Here is a 20,011-nt window from a genome sequence, read left to right as displayed (position 1 = left end):
ACAGCTGTTGATATAATGGCAGTATAGGGCAGAGCTGGTGATATTATGGCAGTATACGGGCACAGCTGGTGATATTATGGCAGTATATGGGCACAGCTGGTGATATGGCAGTATAGGGGCACAGCTGGTGATATAATGGCAGTATACGGGCACAACTGGTGATAATATGGCAGTATACGGGCACAGCTGGTGATATAATGGCAGTATACGGGCACAGCTGGTGATATTATGGCAGTATACGGGCACAGCTGGTGATATTATGGCGGTATAGGGGCACAGCTGGTGATATTATGGCAGTATACAGGCACAGCTGGTGATATTATGGCAGTATACGGGCACAGCTGGTGATATTATGGCAGTATACGGGCACAGCTGGTGATATTATGGCAGTATACGGGCACAGCTGGTGATGTTATGGCAGTATACGGGCACAGCTGGTGATATTATGGCAGTATACGGGCACAGCTGGTGATGTTATGGCAGTATACGGGCACAGCTGGTGATATTATGGCAGTATACGGGCACAGCTGGTAATATTATGGCAATATACAGGCACAGCTGGTGACATTAGGCAGTATACGGGCACAGCTGGTGATATAATGGCAGTATACGGGCACAGCTGGTGATATTATGGCAGTATACGGGCACAGCTGGTGATATAATGGCAGTATACAGGCACAGCTGGTGATATGGCAGTATAGGGGCACAGCTGGTGATATAATGGCAGTATACAGGCACAGCTGGTGATATAATGGCAGTATACGGGCACAACTGGTGATAATATGGCAGTATACGGGCACAGCTGGTGATATAATGGCAGTATACGGGCACAGCTGGTGATATTATGGCAGTATACGGGCACAGCTGGTGATATTATGGCAGTATACAGGCACAGCTGGTGATATTATGGCAGTATACGGGCACAGCTGGTGATATTATGGCAGTATACAGGCACAGCTGGTGATATTATGGCAGTATACGGGCACAGCTGGTGATATTATGGCAGTATACGGGCACAGCTGGTGATATTATGGCAGTATACGGGCACAGCTGGTGATGTTATGGCAGTATACGGGCACAGCTGGTGATATTATGGCAGTATACAGGCACAGCTGGTGATATTATGGCAGTATACGGGCACAGCTGGTGATATTATGGCGGTATAGGGGCACAGCTGGTGATATAATGGCAGTATACGGGCGCAGCTGGTGATATTATGGCAGTATACAGGCACAGCTGGTGATATTATGGCAGTATACGGGCACAGCTGGTGATATTATGGCAGTATACGGGCACAGCTGGTGATATTATGGCAGTATACGGGCACAGCTGGTGATATTATGGCAGTATACGGGCACAGCTGGTGATATTATGGCAGTATACAGGCACAGCTGGTGATATTATGGCAGTATACGGGCACAGCTGGTGATATTATGGCGGTATAGGGGCACAGCTGGTGATATAATGGCAGTATACGGGCGCAGCTGGTGATATTATGGCAGTATACAGGCACAGCTGGTGATATTATGGCAGTATACGGGCACAGCTGGTGATATTATGGCAGTATACGGGCACAGCTGGTGATATTATGGCAGTATACGGGCACAGCTGGTGATGTTATGGCAGTATACGGGCACAGCTGGTGATATTATGGCAATATACAGGCACAGCTGGTGACATTATGGCAGTATACGGGCACAGCTGGTGATATTATGGCAGTATACGGGCACAGCTGGTGATATAATGGCAGTATACAGGCACAGCTGGTGATATGGCAGTATACTGGCACAGCTGGTGATATAATGTCATTATTATGTCAATGATAAAAAATAAAAACTAACATCCACTCGCCTATCTGCTAATCCAATACACATATAACACATGCAGAAAGGTCACATAACACTAATGTATACACAACTTATACTGTTATACTTACCTTCCATGAAGAACAGGGTGCAGGGAGTAGGTGTGTAGGGAACAGGTATATAGGTGATGGAGATGTATTGGGCAGGCAGGGAGTAGGTATATAGAAGAGGGATATAAGGTATACACAGGGAGCAGGTATATAGGTGAGGGAGATATGGTGGACAGGTGAGACGGGGGGGTGGACAGGTGAGACGGGGGGGTGGACAGGTGAGACGGGGGGGTGGACAGGTGAGACGGGGGGGTGGACAGGTGAGACGGGGGGTGGACAGGTGAGACGGGGGGGTGGACAGGTGAGACGGGGGGTGGACAGGTGAGACGGGGGGGTGGACAGGTGAGACGGGGGGTGGACAGGTGAGACGGGGGGGGGGGGGTGGACAGGTGAGACGGGGGGGTGGACAGGTGAGACGGGGGGTGGACAGGTGAGACGGGGGGGTGGACAGGTGAGACGGGGGGTGGACAGGTGAGACGGGGGGGGTGGACAGGTGAGACGGGGGGGGTGGACAGGTGAGACGGGGGGTGGACAGGTGAGACGGGGGGGGGGTGGACAGGTGAGACGGGGGGTGGACAGGTGAGATGGGGGGTGGACAGGTGAGATGGGGGGGCGGACAGGTGAGATATAGGGGGGGTGGACAGGTGAGATATAGGGGGGGTGGACAGGTGAGACAGGGGGTGGACAGGTGAGACGGGGGGGTGGACAGGTGAGACGGGGGGGTGGACAGGTGAGACGGGGGGTGGACAGGTGAGATGGGGGTGGACAGGTGAGACGGGGGGTGGACAGGTGAGATGGGGGGTGGACAGGTGAGACGGGGGGGTGGACAGGTGAGACGGGGGGTGGACAGGTGAGACGGGGGGGTGGACAGGTGAGACAGGGGGGGTGGACAGGTGAGACGGGGGGGGGTGGACAGGTGAGACGGGGGGTGGACAGGTGAGACGGGGGGGGGTGGACAGGTGAGACGGGGGGGGTGGACAGGTGAGATGGGGGGTGGACAGGTGAGATGGGGGGTGGACAGGTGAGACGGGGGGGTGGACAGGTGAGACGGGGGGTGGACAGGTGAGACGGGGGGGTGGACAGGTGAGACGGGGGGTGGACAGGTGAGACGGGGGGTGGACAGGTTATGGTGAATCACCTTGTTCATCTTTATGAGCACACATGGTGTCCCACTGGAATATCCGTATGTTGGGTCGTTAATCCCAGAACATTCCCCCAGACTGTCCCGTAGAAACTGGCATGCTTTCTTTGGGTAATTTCTCACATCTCCTGTGTCTGCCTGTGTGAAGTACGACCCCGGGGGGCAGGCGGCGCCTCTCTCCTCCTGCACCGTCCTGTTATAGTCTGGACAGCAAAGAGGGTCTTATTATCACCATTTCCTTGGAGCATGGTGGAGTTGGGAAATCATTGGGCCAGTACCTTGAAGCAGGGAGTTGAGGCCGTCCACATACTTCTGCCAGCTGGAGTTGTGTGTATTCATGCTATATGATATCTCCAGTGCATCCAGCTTTGGGCGAATCATGAGCCCTGGGGAGAAGAGGAGAAGAGGAGAAGAGGAGAAGAGATAATACTAGGTGGGACCAGCGTATGAAGAGTCATCCTGCCCTGAGCTGGGGCGGCCATTGACCACCTCACATAGAGAACCCCATCTAGGACTGACGCCTTGCTGAGCCCAATATCTGCTGCTTTATATGGATGAAGATGATGAGGGACGTTAGTGTAAGGAGAACGGAACCATTCCACCTCAGTCCGGGGGGGGGGGCGCTCCTGAGACCCCACAACACAGACTCGGAAGATGGGACCTAGAGACAAAGGCTTCTCAGACTTACCGGGATTAGCCAGACGATCCGAATATGTTGGATTATACTCATCAATGGTCTGTAACATCACCCACATGCTTAGTGTGAACACAGCCGTAAGGAAGGCGTAAAACACCAAATAAAAGAGAAGAATCAAAGCTGAAAGAAACAAAGGGTTAAAGGCATAATAACTAATAATAAATAATAAATAATAATAATAAATAATAAATAATAATAAATAAACTAATAAATAATAATAATAATAAATAATAACTATATGTGTGCGAATGGGAAAGGCTGGGCCTGGATCGGCTGCCCACTCTGATAGCTGTCACTTATGTAAGACGTCCTTAGCCGCCACCCCAACATCTCCTCACCCCAGCGTCTCCTTACCCCAGCGTCTCCTTACCCCCAGCGTCTCCTTACCCCCAGCACCTCCTCATCCCAGCGTCTCCTTACCCCCAACATCACCTCACCCCAACATCTCCTCACCCCAGCGTCTACTTACCCCCAACATCACCTCACCCCAACATCTCCTCACCCCAGCGTCTCCTTACCCCAGCGTCTCCTTACCCCAGCGTCTCCTTACCCCCAACATCACCTCACCCCAACATCTCCTCACCGCAGCGTCTCCTCACCCCAGCGTCTCCTTACCCCCAGCGTCTCCTTACCCCCAGCATCTCCTCATCCCAGCGTCTCCTTACCCCCAGCGTCTCCTCACCCCCAGCATCTCCTCACCCCAGCGTCTCCTTACCCCCAGCATCTCCTCACCCCAGCATCTCCTTACCCCCAGCATCTCCTCACCCCAGCGTCTCCTTACCCCCAGCATCTCCTCACCCCAGCATCTCCTTACCCCCAGCATCTCCTCACCCCAGCGTCTCCTTACCCCCAGCATCTCCTCATCTCAGCGTCTCCTTACCCCCAGCATCTCCTCACCCCAGCGTCTCCTTACCCCCAGCGTCTCCTTACCCCCAGCATCTCCTCACCCCAGCGTCTCCTCACCCCAGTGTCTCCTTACCCCCAGCATCTCCTCACCCCAGCGTCTCCTTACCCCCAGCATCTCCTCACCCCAGCGTCTCCTTACCCCCAACATCTCCTCACCCCAGCGTCTCCTTACCTCCAACATTTCCTCACCCCAGCGTCTCCTTACCCCCAGCGTCTCCTTACCCCCAGCATCTCCTTACCCCCAGCATCTCCTCACCCCAGCGTCTCCTTACCCCCAGCGTCTCCTTACCCCCAACATCTCCTCACCCCAGCGTCTCCTTATTCCCAGCGTCTCCTTACCCCCAACATCTCCTCATCCCAGCGTCTCCTTACCCCCAACATCTCCTCATCCCAGCGTCTCCTTACCCCCAACATCACCTCACCCCAGCGTCTCCTTACCCCCAGCGTCTCCTTACCCCCAGCATCTCCTCACCCCAGCGTCTCCTTACCCCCAGCGTCTCCTTACCCCCAGCATCTCCTCACCCCAGCGTCTCCTTACCCCCAGCATCTCCTCATCCCAGCGTCTCCTTACCCCAGCATCTCCTCATCCCAGCGTCTCCTTACCCCCAGCATCTCCTCATCCCAGCGTCTCCTTACCCCCAGCATCTCCTCATACCAGCGTCTCCTTACCCCCAGCATCTCCTCATCCCAGCGTCTCCTTACCGCCAACATCACCTCATCCCAGCGTCTCCTTACCCCCAGCATCTCCTCATCCCAGCGTCTCCTTACCCCCAACATCACCTCATCCCAGCGTCTCCTTACCCCCAGCATCACCTCATCCCAGCGTCTCCTTACCCCCAGCATCTCCTCATCCCAGCGTCTCCTTACCCCCAACAACACCTCATCCTAGCGTCTCCTTACCCCCAGCATCTCCTCATCCCAGCGTCTCCTTACCCCCAGCATCTCCTCATACCAGCGTCTCCTTACCCCCAGCATCTCCTCATCCCAGCGTCTCCTTACCCCCAACATCTCCTCATCCCAGCGTCTCCTCATCCCAGCGTCTCCTTACCCCCAGCATCTCCTTACCTACAACATCACCTCACCCCAGCGTCTCCTTACCCCCAGCATCTCCTCACCCCAGCGTCTCCTTACCCCCAACATCACCTCACCCCCAGCATCTCCTCATCCCAGCGTCTCCTTACCCCCAGCGTCACCTCACCCCCAGCATCTCCTCATCCCAGCGTCTCCTTACCCCCAACATCACCTCACCCCAGCGTCTCCTCATCCCAGCGTCTCCTCATCCCAGCGTCTCCTTACCCCCAGCATCTCCTCACCCCAGCGTCTCCTTACCCCCAGCATCTCCTCATACCAGCGTCTCCTTACCCCCAACATCACCTCACCCCAGCGTCTCCTCATCCCAGCGTCTCCTTACCCCCAGCATCTCCTCACCCCAGCGTCTCCTTACCCCCAGCATCTCCTCATCCCAGCGTCTCCTTACCCCCAGCGTCTCCTTACCCCCAGCATCTCCTCATACCAGCGTCTCCTTACCCCCAACATCACCTCACCACAGCATCTCCTCATCCCAGCGTCTCCTTACCCCCAGCATCTCCTCATCACAGCATCTCCTTACCCCCAACATCACCTCACCCCAGCGTCTCCTTACCCCCAACATCTCCTCACCCCAGCGTCTCCTCATACCAGTGTGTCCTTACCCCCAACATCACCTCACCCTAGCGTCTCCTTACCCCCAGCGTCTCCTTACCCCCAGCATCTCCTCATACCAGCGTCTCCTTACCCCCAACATCTCCTCATCCCAGCATCTCCTCATCCCAGCGTCTGCTTACCCCCAACATCACCTCACCCCCAGCATCTCCTCATCCCCAGCATCTCCTCATCCCAGCGTCTCCTTACCCCCAGCATCTCCTCACCCCAGCGTCTCCTTACCCCCAGCATCTCCTCACCCCAGCGTCTCCTTACCCCCAGCATCTCCTCATCCCAGCGTCTCCTTACCCCCAGCATCTCCTCATCCCAGCGTCTCCTTACCCCCAGCATCTCCTCATCCCAGCGTCTCCTTACCCCCAGCATCTCCTCATCCCAGCGTCTCCTTACCCCCAGCATCTCCTCATCCCAGCGTCTCCTTACCCCCAGCATTTCCTCATCCCAGCATCTCCTTACCCCCAACATCACCTCACCCCAGCGTCTCCTTACCCCCAGCATCTCCTCACCCCAGCGTCTTCTTACCCCCAGCATCACCTCACCCCCAGCATCTCCTCATCCCAGTGTCTCCTTACCCCCAGCATCTCCTCATCACAGCGTCTCCTTAACCCCAACATCTCCTCATCCCAGTGTCTCCTTACCCCCAGCATCTCCTCATCACAGCGTCTCCTTAACCCCAACATCTCCTCATCCCAGCGTCTCCTTACCCCCAGCATCTCCTCACCCCAGTGTCTCCTTACCCCCAACATCACCTCACCCCCAGCATCTCCTCATCCCAGCGTCTCCTTACCCCTAGCGTTTCCTTACCCCCAGCATCTCCTCATCACAGCGTCTCCTTACCCCCAACATCTCCTCATCCCAGCGTCTCCTTACCCCCAGCGTCTCCTCATCCTAGCGTCTCCTTACCCCCAGCATCTCCTCATCACAGCGTCTCCTTACCCCCAACATCACCTCATGCCAGCGTCTCCTTACCCCCAGCGTCTCCTTACCCCCAGCATCTCCTCATCCCCATCATCTCCTCATCCCAGCGTCTCCTTACCCCCAGCATCTCCTCACCCCAGCGTCTCCTTACCCCCAGCATCTCCTCATACCATCGTCTCCTTACCCCCAACATCACCTCACCCCCAGCATCTCCTCATCCCAGCGTCTCCTTACCCCCAGCATCTCCTCACCCCAGCGTCTCCTTACCTCCAGCATCTCCTCATCCCAGCGTCTCCTTACCCCCAGCATCTCCTCATCCCAGCATCTCCTTACCCCCAGCATCTCCTCATCCCAGCGTCTCCTTACCCCAGCGTCTCCTTACCCCCAACATCACCTCACCCCAACATCTCCTCACCCCAGCGTCTCCTTACCCCAGCGTCTCCTTACCCCAGCGTCTCCTTACCCCCAACATCACCTCACCCCAACATCTCCTCACCCCAGCGTCTCCTCCCCCCAGCGTCTCCTTACCCCCAGCGTCTCCTTACCCCCAGCATCTCCTCATCACAGCGTCTCCTTACCCCAGCGTCTCCTTACCCCAGCATCTCCTTACCCCCAGCGTCTCCTTACCCCAGCGTTTCCTTACCCCCAACATCACCTCACCCCAGCGTCTCCTTACCCCCAACATCACCTCATCCCAGCGTCTCCTTACCCCCAGCATCTCCTCATCCCAGCGTCTCCTTACCCCCAACAACACCTCACCCCAGCGTCTCCTTACCCCCAGCATCTCCTCATACCAGCGTCTCCTTACCCCCAGCATCTCCTTACCCCCAGCATCTCCTCACCCCAGCGTCTCCTTACCCCCAGCATCTCCTCATCTCAGCGTCTCCTTACCCCCAGCGTCTCCTCACCCCCAGCATCTCCTCACCCCAGCGTCTCCTTACCCCCAGCATCTCCTCACCCCAGCATCTCCTTACCCCCAGCATCTCCTCACCCCAGCGTCTCCTTACCCCCAGCATCTCCTCATCTCAGCATCTCCTTACCCCCAGCGTCTCCTCACCCCCAGCATCTCCTCACCCCAGCGTCTCCTTACCCCCAGCATCTCCTCACCCCAGCGTCTCCTTACCCCCAGCGTCTCCTTACCCCCAGCATCTCCTCACCCCAGCGTCTCCTTACCCCCAGCGTCTCCTTACCCCCAGCATCTCCTCACCCCAGCGTCTCCTTACCCCCAGCATCTCCTCACCCCAGCGTCTCCTTACCCCCAGCGTCTCCTTACCCCCAACATCTCCTCACCCCAGCGTCTCCTTACCTCCAACATTTCCTCACCCCAGCGTCTCCTTACCCCCAGCGTCTCCTTACCCCCAGCATCTCCTTACCCCCAGCATCTCCTCACCCCAGCGTCTCCTTACCCCCAGCGTCTCCTTACCCCCAACATCTCCTCACCCCAGCGTCTCCTTACCCCCAGCGTCTCCTTACCCCCAACATCTCCTCACCCCAGCGTCTCCTTACCCCCAGCGTCTCCTTACCCCCAACATCTCCTCATCCCAGCGTCTCCTTACCCCCAACATCTCCTCATCCCAGCGTCTCCTTACCCCCAACATCACCTCACCCCAGCGTCTCCTTACCCCCAGCGTCTCCTTACCCTCAGCATCTCCTCACCTTAGCGTCTCCTTACCCCCAGCATCTCCTCACCCCAGCGTCTCCTTACCCCCAGCGTCTCCTTACCCCCAGCATCTCCTCACCCCAGCGTCTCCTTACCCCCAGCATCTCCTCATCCCAGCGTCTCCTTACCCCCAGCATCTCCTCATCCCAGCGTCTCCTTACCCCCAGCATCTCCTCATACCAGCGTCTCCTTACCCCCAGCATCTCCTCATCCCAGCGTCTCCTTACCCCCAACATCACCTCATCCCAGCGTCTCCTCATCCCAGCATCTCCTCATCCCAGCGTCTCCTTACCCCCAACATCACCTCATCCCAGCGTCTCCTTACCCCCAGCATCACCTCATTCCAGCGTCTCCTTACCCCCAGCATCTCCTCATCCCAGCGTCTCCTTACCCCCAACAACACCTCATCCTAGCGTCTCCTTACCCCCAGCATCTCCTCATCCCAGCGTCTCCTTACCCCCAGCATCTCCTCATACCAGCGTCTCCTTACCCCCAGCATCTCCTCATCCCAGCATCTCCTTACCCCCAGCATCTCCTCACCCCAGCGTCTCCTTACCCCCAACATCTCCTCATCCCAGCGTCTCCTCATCCCAGCGTCTCCTTACCCCCAGCATCTCCTTACCTACAACATCACCTCACCCCAGCGTCTCCTTACCCCCAGCATCTCCTCATCCCAGCGTCTCCTTACCCCCAACATCTCCTCATCCCAGCGTCTCCTCATCCCAGCGTCTCCTTACCCCCAACATCACCTCATCCCAGCGTCTCCTTACCCCCAGCATCTCCTCATCCCAGCGTCTCCTTACCCCCAACATCACCTCATCCCAGCGTCTCCTTACCCCCAGCATCACCTCATTCCAGCGTCTCCTTACCCCCAGCATCTCCTCATCCCAGCGTCTCCTTACCCCCAACAACACCTCATCCTAGCGTCTCCTTACCCCCAGCATCTCCTCATCCCAGCGTCTCCTTACCCCCAGCATCTCCTCATACCAGCGTCTCCTTACCCCCAGCATCTCCTCATCCCAGCATCTCCTTACCCCCAACATCACCTCACACCCAGCATCTCCTCATCCCAGCGTCTCCTTACCCCCAACATCTCCTCATCCCAGCGTCTCCTCATCCCAGCGTCTCCTTACCCCCAGCATCTCCTTACCTACAACATCACCTCACCCCAGCGTCTCCTTACCCCCAGCATCTCCTCATCCCAGCGTCTCCTTACCCCCAACATCTCCTCATCCCAGCGTCTCCTCATCCCAGCGTCTCCTTACCCCCAGCATCTCCTTACCTACAACATCACCTCACCCCAGCGTCTCCTTACCCCCAGCATCTCCTCACCCCAGCGTCTCCTTACCCCCAACATCACCTCACCCCAGCGTCTCCTCATCCCAACGTCTCCTCATCCCAGCGTCTCCTTACCCCCAGCATCTCCTCACCCCAGCGTCTCCTTATCCCCAGCATCTCCTCACCCCCAGCATCTCCTCATCCCAGCGTCTCCTTACCCCCAGCGTCACCTCACCCCCAGCATCTCCTCATCCCAGCGTCTCCTTACCCCCAACATCACCTCACCCCAGCGTCTCCTCATCCCAACGTCTCCTCATCCCAGCGTCTCCTTACCCCCAGCATCTCCTCACCCCAGCGTCTCCTTATCCCCAGCATCTCCTCATACCAGCGTCTCCTTACCCCCAACATCACCTCACCCCAGCGTCTCCTCATCCCAGCGTCTCCTTACCCCAGCATCTCCTCACCCCAGCGTCTCCTTACCCCCAGCATCTCCTCATCCCAGCGTCTCCTTACCCCCAGCGTCTCCTTACCCCCAGCATCTCCTCATACCAGCGTCTCCTTACCCCCAACATCACCTCACCACAGCATCTCCTCATACCAGCGTCTCCTTACCCCCAGCGTCTCCTCATCCCAGCATCTCCTCATCCCAGCGTCTCCTTACCCCCAGCGTCTCCTTACCCCCAGCATCTCCTCATCACAGCATCTCCTTACCCCCAAAATCACCTCACCCCAGCGTCTCCTCATACCAGCGTGTCCTTACCCCCAACATCACCTCACCCTAGCGTCTCCTTACCCCCAGCATCTCCTCATACCAGCGTCTCCTTACCCCCAGCATCTCCTCATCCCAGCTTCTCCTTACCCCCAACATCTCCTCATCCCAGCATCTCCTCATCCCAGCGTCTGCTTACCCCCAGCATCTCCTCACCCCAGCGTCTCCTTACCCCCAGCGTCTCCTCACCCCCAGCATCTCCTCACCCCAGCGTCTCCTTACCCCCAGCATCTCCTTACCCCCAGCATCTCCTCACCCCAGCGTCTCCTTACCCCCAGCATCTCCTCATCCCAGCGTCTCCTTACCCCCAGCATCTCCTCATCCCAGCGTCTCCTTACCCCCAGCATCTCCTCATACCAGCGTCTCCTTACCCCCAGCATCTCCTCATCCCAGCGTCTCCTTACCCCCAACATCACCTCATCCCAGCGTCTCCTTACCCCCAACATCACCTCATCCCAGCGTCTCCTTACCCCCAGCATCTCCTCATCCCAGCGTCTCCTTACCCCCAGCATCTCCTCATACCAGCGTCTCCTTACCCCCAGCATCTCCTCATCCCAGCGTCTCCTTACCCCCAACATCTCCTCATCCCAGCGTCTCCTCATCCCAGCGTCTCCTTACCCCCAGCATCTCCTTACCTACAACATCACCTCACCCCAGCGTCTCCTTACCCCCAGCATCTCCTCATCCCAGCGTCTCCTTACCCCCAACATCTCCTCATCCCAGCGTCTCCTCATCCCAGCGTCTCCTTACCCCCAGCATCTCCTTACCTACAACATCACCTCACCCCAGCGTCTCCTTACCCCCAGCATCTCCTCACCCCAGCGTCTCCTTACCCCCAACATCACCTCACCCCCAGCATCTCCTCATCCCAGCGTCTCCTTACCCCCAGCGTCACCTCACCCCCAGCATCTCCTCATCCCAGCGTCTCCTTACCCCCAACATCACCTCACCCCAGCGTCTCCTCATCCCAGCATCTCCTCACCCCAGCGTCTCCTTACCCCCAGCGTCTCCTCATACCAGCGTCTCCTTACCCCCAACATCACCTCACCCCAGCGTCTCCTCACCCCAGCGTCTCCTTACCCCCAGCATCTCCTCACCCCAGCGTCTCCTTACCCCCAGCATCTCCTCATCCCAGCATCTCCTTACCCCCAGCGTCTCCTTACCCCCAGCATCTCCTCATACCAGCGTCTCCTTACCCCCAACATCACCTCACCACAGCATCTCCTCATACCAGCGTCTCCTTACCCCCAGCGTCTCCTCATCCCATCATCTCCTCATCCCAGCGTCTCCTTACCCCCAGCGTCTCCTTACCCCCAGCATCTCCTCACCCCAGCGTCTCCTTACCCCCAGCATCTCCTCATACCAGCGTCTCCTTACCCCCAACATCACCTCACCCCCAGCATCTCCTCATCCCAGCGTCTCCTTACCCCCAGCATCTCCTCACCCCAGCATCTCCTTACCCCCAGCATCTCCTCATCCCAGCGTCTCCTTACCCCCAGCATCTCCTCATCCCAGCATCTCCTTACCCCCAGCATCTCCTCATCCCAGCGTCTCCTTACCCCCAACATCACCTCACCCCAACATCTCCTTATCCCAGTGTCTCCTTACCCCCAGCGTCTCCTTACCCCCAGCATCTCCTCATTCCAGCGTCTCCTTACCCCCAGCATCTCCTCATCCCAGCGTCTCCTTACCCCCAGCATCTCCTCATCCCAGCGTCTCCTTTCCCCCAACATCTCCTCATCCCAGCGTCTCCTTACCCCCAACATCACCTCACCCCAACATCTCCTCATCCCAGCGTCTCCTTACCCCCAACATCACCTCATCCCAGCGTCTCCTTACCCCCAGCATCTCCTCATCACAGCGTCTCCTTACCCCCAACATCTCCTCATCCCAGTGTCTCCTTACCCCCAACATCACCTCACCCCCAGCATCTCCTCATCCCAGCGTCTCCTTACCCCTAGCGTTTCCTTACCCCCAGCATCTCCTCATCACAGCGTCTCCTTACCCCCAACATCTCCTCATCCCAGCGTCTCCTTACCCCCAGCGTCTCCTCATCCCAGCATCTCCTCATCCCAGCGTCTCCTTACCCCCAGCATCTCCTCATCACAGCGTCTCCTTACCCCCAACATCACCTCATGCCAACGTCTCCTTACCCCCAGCATCTCCTCATACCAGCGTCTCCTTACCCCCAGCGTCTCCTTACCCCCAGCATCTCCTCATCCCCATCATCTCCTCATCCCAGCGTCTCCTTACCCCCAGCATCTCCTCACCCTAGCGTCTCCTTACCCCCAGCATCTCCTCATTCCAGCGTCTCCTTACCCCCAGCATCTCCTCATCCCAGCGTCTCCTTACTCCCAACATCACCTCATCCCAGCGTCTCCTTACCCCCAGCATCTCCTCATCCCAGCGTCTCCTTACCCCCAACATCACTTCACCCCAGCGTCTCCTTACCCCCACCATCTCCTTACCCCCCACCATCTCCTCACCCCCCACCATCTCCTCACCCCCAGGCATCTCCTCACCCCCCACCATCTCCTCACCCCCCACCATCTCCTCACCCCCCACCATCTCCTCACCTCCCAGCATCTCCTCACCCCCCACCATCTCCTCACCCCCCACCATCTCCTCACCCCCACCATCTCCTCACCCCCACCATCTCCTCCACCCCCCACCATCTCCTCATCCCCCACCATCTCCTCACCCCCAGGCATCTCCTCACCCCCCACCATCTCCTCACCCCCCACCATCTCCTCACCCCCAGGCATCTCCTCCCCCCCCCCCCACCATCTCCTCACCCCCCACCATCTCCTCACCCCCCAGGCATCTCCTCCCCCCCCCCCCCACCATCTCCTCACCCCCAGGCATCTCCTCACCCCCCACCATCTCCTCACCCCCAGGCATCTCCTCACCCCCAGGCATCTCCTCACCCCCCACCATCTCCTCACCCCCAGGCATCTCCTCCCCCCCCCCCCATCTCCTCACCCCCCACCATCTCCTCACCCCCCCACCATCTCCTCACCCCCCACCATCTCCTCACCCCCACCATCTCCTCACCCCCCACCATCTCCTCACCCCCACCATCTCCTCACCCCCCACCATCTCCTCACCCCCCACCATCTCCTCACCCCCAGGCATCTCCTCACCCCCCACCATCTCCTCACCCCCCACCATCTCCTCACCCCCAGGCATCTCCTCACCCCCCACCATCTCCTCACCCCCAGGCATCTCCTCACCCCTCACCATCTCCTCATCCCCCACCATCTCCTCACCCCCAGGCATCTCCTCACCCCCCACCATCTCCTCACCCCCCACCATCTCCTCACCCCCCACCATCTCCACACCCCCAGGCATCTCCTCACCCCCCCACCATCTCCTCACCCCCAGGCATCTCCTCACCCCCCCACCATCTCCTCACCCCCCACCATCTCCTCACCCCCCACCATCTCCACACCCCCAGGCATCTCCTCACCCCCCACCATCTCCTCACCCCCCACCATCTCCTCACCCCCCACCATCTCCTCACCCCCAGGCATCTCCTCACCCCCAGGCATCTCCTCACCCCCCACCATCTCCTCACCCCCCACCATCTCCTCACCCCCAGGCATCTACTCACCCCCACCATCTCCTCACCCCCAGGCATCTCCTCACCCCCCACCATCTCCTCACCCCCCACCATCTCCTTACCCCCAGGCATCTCCTCACCCCCCACCATCTCCTCACCCCCAGGCATCTCCCCCCCCCCACCATCTCCTCACCCCCCACCATCTCCTCACCCCCCACCATCTCCTCACCCCATTACCATCTCCTCACCCCCAGGCATTTCCTCACCCCCACCATCTCCTCACCCCCAGGCATCTCCTCCCCCCCCCCCCCCATCTCCTCACCCCCCCACCATCTCCTCACCCCCAGGCATCTCCTCCCCCCCCACCATCTCCTCACCCCCAGGCATCTCCTCACCCCCAGGCATCTCCTCACCCCCCACCATCTCCTCACCCCCCACCATCTCCTCACCCCCAGGCATCTTCTCCCCCCCCCCCCCCCATCTCCTCACCCCCCCCCCCACCATCTCCTCCCCCCCCCCACCATCTCCTCACCCCCCACCATCTCCTCACCCCCCACCATCTCCTCACCCCCCACCATCTCCTCACCCCCACCATCTCCTCACCCCCCACCATCTCCTCACCCCCCACCATCTCCTCACCCCCACCATCTCCTCACCCCCCACCATCTCCTCACCCCCCACCATCTCCTCACCCCCACCATCTCCTCACCCCCACCATCTCCTCACCCCCAGGCATCTCCTCCCCCCCCCACCATCTCCTCACCCCCCACCATCTCCTCACCCCCAGGCATCTCCTCACCCCCACCATCTCCTCACCCCCAGGCATCTCCTCACCCCCACCATCTCCTCACCCCCAGGCATCTACTCACCCCCCACCATCTCCTCACCCCCAGGCATCTCCTCACCCCCCACCATCTCCTCACCCCCCACCATCTCCTCACCCCCCACCATCTCCTTACCCCCAGGCATCTCCTCCCCCCTCCACCATCTTCTCACTTCCCACCATCTCCTCACCCCCCACCATCTCCTCACCCCCCACCATCTCCTCATCCCCCACCATCTCCTTACCCCCACCATCTCCTCACCCCCCACCATCTCCTCACCCCCCACCATCTCCTCACCCCCCACCATCTCATCACCCCCCACCATCTCCTCACCCCCAGGCATCTCCTCACCCCCCACCATCTCCTCACCCCCCACCATCTCCTCACCCCCCACCATCTCCTCACCCCCAGGCATCTCCTCACCCCCAGGCATCTCCTCACCCCCCACCATCTCCTCACCCCCCACCATCTCCTCACCCCCAGGCATCTCCTCACCCCCCAGCATCTCCTCACCCCCCACCATCTCCTCACCCCCCACCATCTCCTCACCCCCCAGCATCTACTCACCCCCCTCATCTGTCTTGTCATCAGTGTCTTTTCACCCCCAAAATTTCATCCCAATGTCTCCTCACCCCCCACCATCTTCTCACCCCCAGGCATCTCCTCACCCCCAGCGTCACCCCTTTCCCAAAATCTACCCCTCAATGCGTTCTTACATCCAATGTCTCCTACCACCCAGTGTCTCCTCTCCCCCCAAATCTCCTCACCCCCCAGCATCTCTTTACCCTTAACATTTCCTCTCCTCATAACAGCATCTTCTCATCCCCAAAATCTCATTCCAGCGTCTCCTCACCCCCAGCATCTCGTCATCCCTCACCTCATCCCCAAAATCTCCCCCCCACAACATCTCCTCACCCTCCAGTGTATCCACACCCCCAGCATCTTCTCACCCAAAAATCCCAGCGTCTCCTCACCTCCCCGAGACTCTCACCCCCCAAATCTCCTCACCCCCAGCGTCTCATCAGAACATCTTCTTCTTCTTCCAGTTGCAGCACCAGCGCATGTCCACAGCTTTGCCCCCCCCCCAGTATCTTCTAATTCCAGCTGCACCCTGTAATCCCGACTGTCCCAGCATCTCCTTATGCAAACTTGTGCAGAATCTCTGTACTCATTGCCTCACTATCTTTTTACCCCAGTTACCCCAACTTTTCTTACCCCAGCTGCCCCCAGCATCTCCTTACCCCAGCTGCCCCAGCATCTCCTTACCCCAGCTGCCCCCAGCCTCTCTTACCCCAGTTACCCCAGCCTCTCTTACCCCAGCTGCCCCCAGCCTCTCTTACCCCAGCTGCCCCAGCTTCTCTTACCCCAGCTGCCCCCAGCCTCTCTTACCCCAGCTGCCCCAGCCTCTCTTACCCCAGCTGCCCCAGCTTCTCTTACCCCAGCTGCCCCCAGCATCTCCTTACCCCAGCTGCCCCAGCCTCTCTTACCCCAGTTACCCCAGCCTCTCTTACCCCAGCTGCCCCCAGCATCTCCTTACCCCAGCTGCCCCAGCCTCTCTTACCCCAGCTGCCCCAGCGTCTCTTACCCCAGTTACCCCAGCCTCTCTTACCCCAGTTACCCCAGCCTCTCTTACCCCAGTTACCCCAGCCTCTCTTACCCCAGCTGCCCCAGCATCTCTTACCCCAGCTGCCCCCAGCATCTCCTTACCCCAGCTGCCCCAGCCTCTCTTACCCCAGTTACCCCAGCCTCTCTTACCCCAGCTGCCGCCAGCCTCTCTTACCCCAGCTGCCCCCAGCCTCTCTTACCCCAGCTGCCCCCAGCATCTCCTTACCCCAGCTGCCCCAGCATCTCCTTACCCCAGCTGCCCCCAGCCTCTCTTACCCCAGCTGCCCCCAGCATCTCCTTACCCCAGCTGCCCCAGCCTCTCTTACCCCAGCTGCCCCAGCTTCTCTTACCCCAGTTACCCCAGCCTCTCTTACCCCAGTTACCCCAGCCTCTCTTACCCCAGTTACCCCAGCCTCTCTTACCCCAGCTGCCCCAGCATCTCTTACCCCAGCTGCCCCCAGCATCTCCTTACCCCAGCTGCCCCAGCCTCTCTTACCCCAGTTACCCCAGCCTCTCTTACCCCAGCTGCCCCCAGCCTCTCTTACCCCAGCTGCCCCCAGCCTCTCTTACCCCAGCTGCCCCCAGCATCTCCTTACCCCAGCTGCCCCAGCATCTCCTTACCCCAGCTGCCCCAGCCTCTCTTACCCCAGCTGCCCCGGCCTCTCTTACCCCAGCTGCCCCCCAGCGTCTCCTTACCCCAGCTGCCCCCCGCCTCTCTTACCCCAGCTGCCCCAGCCTCTCTTACCCCAGTTACCCCAGCATCTCTTACCCCAGTTACCCCAGCCTCTCTTACCCCAGCTGCCCCAGCCTCTCTTACCCCAGCTGCCCCAGCATCTCCTTACCCCAGCTGCCCCCAGCCTCTCTTACCCCAGCTGCCCCAGCATCTCCCTACCCCAGCTGCCCCCAGCCTCTCTTACCCCAGCTGCCCCGGCCTCTCTTACCCCAGCTGCCCCCAGCATCTCCTTACCCCAGCTGCCCCCAGCCTCTCTTACCCCAGCTGCCCCAGCCTCTCTTACCCCAGTTACCCCAGCATCTCTTACCCCAGTTACCCCAGCCTCTCTTACCCCAGCTGCCCCAGCCTCTCTTACCCCAGCTGCCCCAGCATCTCTTACCCCAGCTGCCCCCAGCCTCTCTTACCCCAGCTGCCCCCAGCCTCTCTTACCCCAGCTGCCCCCAGCATCTCCTTACCCCAGCTGCCCCAGCATCTCCTTACCCCAGCTGCCCCCAGCATCTCCTTACCTCAGCTGCCCCAGCATCTCCTTACCCCAGCTGCCCCAGCATCTCCTTACCCCAGCTGCCCCCAGCCTCTCTTACCCCAGTTACCCCAGCCTCTCTTACCCCAGCTGCCCCCAGCTTCTCTTACCCCAGCTGCCCCAGCATCTCCTTACCCCAGCTGCCCCCAGCCTCTCTTACCCCAGTTACCCCAGCCTCTCTTACCCCAGCTGCTCCCAGCATCTCCTTACCCCAGCTGCCCCCGGCCTCTCTTACCCCAGCTGCCCCAGCATCTCCTTACCCCAGCTGCCCCCAGCCTCTCTTACCCCAGTTACCCCAGCCTCTCTTACCCCAGCTGCCCCCAGCTTCTCTTACCCCAGCTGCCCCCAGCATCTCCTTACCCCAGCTGCCCCAGCCTCTCTTACCCCAGTTACCCCAGCCTCTCTTACCCCAGCTGCCCCCAGCATCTCCTTACCCCAGCTGCCCCCAGCCTCTCTTACCCCAGCTGCCCCAGCCTCTCTTACCCCAGTTACCCCAGCTTCTCTTACCCCAGTTACCCCAGCCTCTCTTACCCCAGCTGCCCCCAGCCTCTCTTACCCCAGCTGCCCCCAGCCTCTCTTACCCCAGTTACCCCAGCCTCTCTTACCCCAGTTACCCCAGCCTCTCTTACCCCAGCTGCCCCCAGCATCTCCTTACCCCAGCTGCCCCCAGCCTCTCTTACCCCAGCTGCCCCAGCCTCTCTTACCCCAGTTACCCCAGCCTCTCTTACCCCAGTTACCCCAGCCTCTCTTACCCCAGCTGCCCCCAGCATCTCCTTACCCCAGCTGCCCCAGCCTCTCTTACCCCAGTTACCCCAGCCTCTCTTACCCCAGTTACCCCAGCCTCTCTTACCCCAGCTGCCCCCAGCATCTCCTTACCCCAGCTGCCCCCAGCCTCTCTTACCCCAGTTACCCCAGCCTCTCTTACCCCAGTTACCCCAGCCTCTCTTACCCCAGCTGCCCCAGCCTCTCTTACCCCAGTTACCCCAGCTTCTCTTACCCCAGTTACCCCAGCTTCTCTTACCCCAGCTGCCCCCAGCCTCTCTTACCCCAGCTGCCCCCAGCCTCTCTTACCCCAGCTGCCCCAGCCTCTCTTACCCCAGTTACCCCAGCCTCTCTTACCCCAGTTACCCCAGCCTCTCTTACCCCAGTTACCCCAGCCTCTCTTACCCCAGTTACCCCAGCCTCTCTTACCCCAGCTGCCCCCAGCATCTCCTTACCCCAGCTGCCCCAGCCTCTCTTACCCCAGTTACCCCAGCCTCTCTTACCCCAGTTACCCCAGCCTCTCTTACCCCAGCTGCTGCCTGTCCGGCCCATAAACTCCCGCGTCCTGGGGTTCCATATAAATTCCTTCCATTCATTCATGACTTGGCCGCAGGACTTCTTCTGGGTGATATCCGCCATGTTCCTGATCCTCTTATCCCAGTGTCCCAGGTCACTAATCCGCAGATTTGGAGCAGCAGCGAATTTATGTGCTAATGCCCCTCCCCCTTATGAATATTAAGTACGCCCCCTCCCCCCACTCAGATTGTAACCACTTAATAAGATCTAAAGATGCTGCTGCTTGTCTGTAAACTCCTAGATGCAATGCACACGATAGGATTAGATAGACGAGCAGCAGACCGTATCACACAATTGGCTTAGATACACCAGCATGGCAGGTAGTATGACAGAATTAGGTGCATGCTTGGCAGACAATATCCTCTCATATAATAGATTTAGATACACCAGCATGGCAGACATCATCACATCTGCCCCAGGGCCGTTTTAATACATTGGTGCCCCCCC

General features: G+C 59.2%; 1 protein-coding gene across 1 annotated transcript in view; it reads right to left on the bottom strand.

Moving 5' to 3' along the window:
• Positions 1-19,627, bottom strand: part of LOC138772670 (sodium/potassium-transporting ATPase subunit beta-2-like) — a 38,851-nt gene extending 19,224 nt beyond the window's left edge. The window contains exons 1-4 of the mRNA XM_069953268.1: positions 19,516-19,627; positions 3,745-3,873; positions 3,335-3,442; positions 3,054-3,259 (exon numbers count right to left, since the gene is read on the bottom strand). Of these exons, the coding sequence (XP_069809369.1) occupies positions 3,054-3,259; positions 3,335-3,442; positions 3,745-3,873; positions 19,516-19,627 (555 nt within the window). The remainder of the gene's footprint in view (positions 1-3,053; positions 3,260-3,334; positions 3,443-3,744; positions 3,874-19,515) is intronic.
• Between the last annotated feature and the right edge of the window lie 384 nt (positions 19,628-20,011).

The sequence above is a fragment of the Dendropsophus ebraccatus genome, chromosome 1 (assembly GCF_027789765.1).
Source record: "Dendropsophus ebraccatus isolate aDenEbr1 chromosome 1, aDenEbr1.pat, whole genome shotgun sequence".
Taxonomy (NCBI): domain Eukaryota; kingdom Metazoa; phylum Chordata; class Amphibia; order Anura; family Hylidae; genus Dendropsophus; species Dendropsophus ebraccatus.
The sequence above is the reverse complement of the archived record's forward strand: the minus strand, read 5'-3'. Positions and strand labels throughout refer to the sequence as shown.